The 5216-nt window shown below is 38.8% G+C and overlaps 1 protein-coding gene across 1 annotated transcript in view; it reads right to left on the bottom strand.

The window, feature by feature from the left end:
- LOC122082267 (polypyrimidine tract-binding protein homolog 2-like) overlaps positions 1 to 5174 on the bottom strand; it is a 9045-nt gene extending 3871 nt beyond the window's left edge. Inside the window, exons 1-2 of the mRNA XM_042649730.1 lie at positions 5037 to 5174; positions 2173 to 2270 (exon numbers count right to left, since the gene is read on the bottom strand). Of these exons, the coding sequence (XP_042505664.1) occupies positions 2173 to 2270; positions 5037 to 5174 (236 nt within the window). The remainder of the gene's footprint in view (positions 1 to 2172; positions 2271 to 5036) is intronic.
- Between the last annotated feature and the right edge of the window lie 42 nt (positions 5175 to 5216).

Here is a 5216-nt window from a genome sequence, read left to right on the forward strand (position 1 = left end):
TTTTTTTTTTTTTTAATATATTTACAGGCAGTTGCATTAGCTTCCTCTGGGCCTAAGCACCCCTATTTTGTGATTTGGGAGTTTCGTCCTCCCCTTTTTCTTTGCCTTCTCCTTAGTTTGTAATGGTCTTTTGGCCATCACCATGGCTCGGACTGTTTCTTTGCCTTCTCCTCTTCATCCTCTTTAATATAATTTTTCACTTTTACAGTAAAAAAAAAAAGATTGATTTTCATTTCCTAAACCACGTTCGCGACTTGAAATCTCAACACATTCCTATAGGTTGAACGAAAAATCAGATGGGATGCAAATTTTGTGATTAATTCACATGTCAAACTTCAGTCCAAATAAAATGTATCAAGTAATAAAATAGAGTTTTCGAAAATCTAAGGATAAGCGGAGACTAAGTGATCAAAGTACTCTAACGTTTGACAACGTTCTCAGAAACGTGCTTCTGCGTTTTTCTGTTCCTAGAAACGGAGAAATGGGGTTAAAAGCGTTTGGTAAAAGTGTTTCGTTTCACCTGTTTTTAGAAATAGAAATTGAAATTTCTACCTATTTATGGTTCTAGAAACGCCCCAAACAAAACAAGTTGAACTTGTTTCTGCGTTTTTGGAAACTACTAAAATGGACCTCTAATTACCCTCTGTCCGATAAAAACTCCCTCATTCATAGAAGAAGCGCTGAATAGGTCCATGGGGTAGATCACCCGATCATCGGCTACCATCAACGAAATCTAGAGCTCGCTTATAGTCAACTATCTAAGGCTACCATCGACGAAATCCAGAACTCCGCAAAGATCAACCTCGATCCACTTCATCTCTAACCGTTCTGAGGATTACTAGTTCAGAGAAATCAAGAAAAACTACAATATCAACTGATCAAGAAAAATAACTTCGGCAAAGATGGAAAGAAAGATATTGAAGAAGAGACGAAGAGACGGAGATGATAATCAAAGGAGAATAAACCAGGAGACAAACCCTTCTTCGGATTAGATCATCAAACAAACAATATGTAAAATCCAAACCCTTCTTCAGATTAGATCATCAAACAAACAAAAGTAGGTAATTCATATTTGGGATTCGAAATCAGATGGAGAGAAAGAGAAATACCTGACCGAGACATATTGGGACTTAATAAACCCAAAGAGACTCGTAGATACGCTAAGAACTTTTCTCTATCTTTGCACCCTCTCCATTTCTTTTGCAAAATGCACTTCGTCATCCTCAAAATCTTCTTATAGCACCCAATCTGATCCCGCACAACCTCCGGTTCGACATCAAAGAAAACAGGCAAAACGAGTTGTCCGCTTTTGTCTCTGCATTCCTTGATCTTGACGAGTTCATCGAGACACCACCTTGAATTGGCTTAATTATTTGAAAAGATAACAACAACAATCCTCAATCCATCGATGGCTTTGAGTAGCTCTGAAGTGATATGTCTTCTCCTCTACGAAGCTCATCATCGTCTTTGAAAGTGTGGATACCTTTTGTGATTAGGGCTTTGTAGATTTGATCGGTAAAGTTGTGGCGAGTGTTTACGCCTCTGAAGCTAAGGAAGACATCGTGGTTGAAGCGAAGGGTGGAGGTGGAGGTAGAGGACGAGAAAACGGATGTCGTTAGTGCGAAAAAGGTTATGTCTCCATGCGATGTCGAAGCTCTGAAGAAATGTCTGGAGGAGAACAAGGGTGACTACGTGAAATGCCAATCTCAGGTGGAAGCTTTCAGGTCTTCATGTTCTCTAAAGAAACCAAATTCGGTCACTCAACCCTCGACCCTCGCCCAAGCTCAGACGTGGTTCCATGTCCGATCTTTAAAAGACTGTAAAAGTTATAGTTTGCTTCTAATACCTAAATAGGACAAGTAAATCATGTTCTTTTAATTGCAGACTTACATGATAATTCTCTGAAATCTATTTTGATATTTTCTGAACTGGTCTAATGGTTAGTACACAATTTAATCTTAAAATTTCTCAGCCTTGATCGTTTTCTATCCAGGTACAATTACAACTAACTCTGCAGATTGTTATACATTTGAATGTTCCCCTTTTGATGCTTATAAGAAGAGAAATCTCTTAATATACAAAATTGAGGTTTGGAGAAGAGAACTGGACTTAGATTTCATCTTTAGAATCAAACTCCTTCATGGTTTCTTCTGAACTTGGTGTTTCATTAACTTGTCTGCAGATAGCACGCCCTCTATCCATGTGACAATATTGAATGCTAAACCTTCCAATACTCTTGAGTAGCTCTCTAAGATTGCTTGCCCTACGTCCTGCAAGAAAAGATCATGTTTTAATATTGACATTTTAACATTATCAGATATACAGAATGACCAAGCTAAGCTCTGGGCACTTACCCTATTGTATTGGATTTTACTTGTGTCCAGGGTTGTCTGGGATAGTTCTGGGAACCTTTGCAGTATAAAGAATCGCACACCGGAGGAGGGGAGAATCGCACGCCGGAGGAGGGGAGAATCGCGTTGCAGGTGGGTCTTCGTCTTCTTCTTCTTCTTGTCCGGCCGAGTGAGTGAGAGGAGTGAGATGAGAGATGAGAGATGAGAGATGAGAGATGTGAGATGGGTATGGGTTTATGAGATGGAAATAAAGGAGAGGGCAATATTGTCCTCTCACAATAAGTGGGGGTATTTTGGGTATATTAGAAAAAAACTAACCAATTTTCATTCATTTCTCATGGTCGGCTAACGGCAGGGACCGATTTGAAATTTTTTGAATTTTTAGGGGGTGGTTTTGATGTTTCGAAAAGTCCAAAGGGTGACGTTGAATAACGACCGAAGTTCAGGGGGTGGCAATGCAATTTTCTCAAAAATAAAATATAAAATAAAATAAAATCCATGACTATCAACCATAATTTGAGGACCCATCTGTGGGTTGTCCTAATGATTAGGGTGAATTGGAGACTGTGTGAAGACCTTGACGATGGGTTGTTGTGTTAGTTTCCCCAAGGATTAGTCGAGGTGCGCATAAGCTGGCCCGAACACGTTTAAAAAAAAAAAAAATCAATTGGGTCCCTTGATTCGCATCGATATCAATAGAGATTGATATCGGTTTTTTGAATGATCCTATATTGGTGGATTGATATAGACTCGATATCAGTAGAGGTTGATACGATTCTTGATTAATCCCATATTGGTGGGTTCTTTATTTCTATGTTAGTTTCTCACTTCTTCTTTTGATAAAAAAAAAATAATAAAATGAAAAAAATTTTGATTTTTAAATAACACAAGGATAAATCCATTCGATCTATATCAATATGGGTCAATCTAAATCGATGACAATCTAGACTAATACCATATAATATTGATTCCTAAATCCTAACAATGTTAGCCTATGCGTGGTAATAAAATGGAAGGGTACATAATTGAATGTAAATATAAATTTTAAAAAATGATCAATCAAAAAAATTCTCTAGATATCGAATTAAAATTGCCACATTATCAATCGGCACAAGAGAATCGATATAGCTGATCCCATGACTTCTAAAGCCTGGCGTCTAAGGTTTAAAGGGACATAATTGGAATCCAGACTGGTCCCAACCCTTTTTTTTCTTTTTTGGCAACGGTCCCAGCCAGTTTCGATTCAGGATCAAATGGATAGGTCAGAAATTGCTAAAAAAAAAATATGACCTCATCTTATAAATCCAATGTGGATCGACTAATCCAGATCATTCGGATTCTGATTCAAATCATCCGATCCGATCGGGTCCCAATTCCTATAACACTCCCTGCTACTTACCATGTACCGCCAACTGTTTTAATAATTGTCTTTTGCTACTCTGTGTTTGTCCTTATCTTGTAAATGTCTCCCTTCAATCTATTACCATTTCTTACCAAAAAAATAAAATCGCAAGACCAAATAAGGGATGAGATGGCCCCAGCTGATAGTAGACTAAAGAATCAACGGTTGAGTTGATCTATGATCATTTTCTCCCAATGGTTGAGTTGATCATATAGTTTCATTGTTCCATAGTCCCTATGCAAGTAAGGAGAGCGGAAACATTGCACATTAACATGCGCTTCCATCTTTTTACTATATGGGAATAGTTCAAGAAAGAGAAGGGAAAGAAGCGGGGTAGTGGAATTGATCGACTCATTAGGTCCATAACCTGAACACTGTAGGTTTGAATCATGTCCATGCCTAATCACAGTCTCAAGTTACATAATCTTAGATGAAGAAGATGGTTCTCCCCTCTTCATCAATTGTGCTAGGCAATTGTTGTTATATGACCATATAGATGTTCATTCCTACTTGTTCACTAGCATGATTCAAGGAATCGATATCGGATCAAATGGTTTAGCCAATTTTTATTGATATTGGTATGGGCTGAACTCATTACTGGCCAATCCTGGTTTGAGAATTGGTATTGGATCAAGGGTAAACAAGGGAAAAACAATACGATCCAGTCCGATCCGTATTAGTATTCCAATACCAATCTCTAAAACCTTGCTTACTACTGATTATAGGGTCGTATAATGTGAATATCGTACAGACAATTCCTACGATGTAAGGAAAGGAAGATGACGTGTAAAATTTTCCTTTTATTCATGATGAATTATTCAAATTATGGGATTGGTTGCTGGAGCGATATAGCCACACAACCTATGCTAGGATCTAGGTTCTTTTAGCTATGGAATCACTCTATGGTCCATGGGTTCTATGATGAGGATTCGGATCTTGCCTATGTGCCCATGCCTTCAATTAATTGGACAAGCTTGTGAAGGACGCCACAGACCACAGGAGTTCGGGTTTTTCTCCTGTAATATGGAGAGAAGTTGAGGGTATTCTTGTCGAAATATGGGGAGTTGAGTAAGGGGTATTTGGGACAAATCGAATTCCATAAGGTTATAGACTTTAGGAGTTCATGGAGGGAGGTTTTCAGCTTTTACTCCGGTGCTGAGGGGTAGTTATGATATTTCGGTAGAAACTGAGGGGTATTTGGGACAAATCGAATTCCATAAAAGCCCACTATTTCAGCCCATTTCTGCAACTCTCTCTTTCTCTCTCGCTCGCTCGCTCGCTACCTTCTCTTTCTTCTTCCCATCTTCGTTTTGCAGAGACTCATAAGCCTCTTGTCTTTGTATCTCCCTTGTTTCTTGGTTGAAGCTCTCCGTTCCGTCAAAGGAGAGGAGCCATTGATCAGACATCTGAGTCGAAGCCATTGACGGAGATGCTGCTCTGTTCTTGAACGACTGATGCGTTTC

This window comes from Macadamia integrifolia, chromosome 6 (assembly GCF_013358625.1).
Source record: "Macadamia integrifolia cultivar HAES 741 chromosome 6, SCU_Mint_v3, whole genome shotgun sequence".
Taxonomy (NCBI): domain Eukaryota; kingdom Viridiplantae; phylum Streptophyta; class Magnoliopsida; order Proteales; family Proteaceae; genus Macadamia; species Macadamia integrifolia.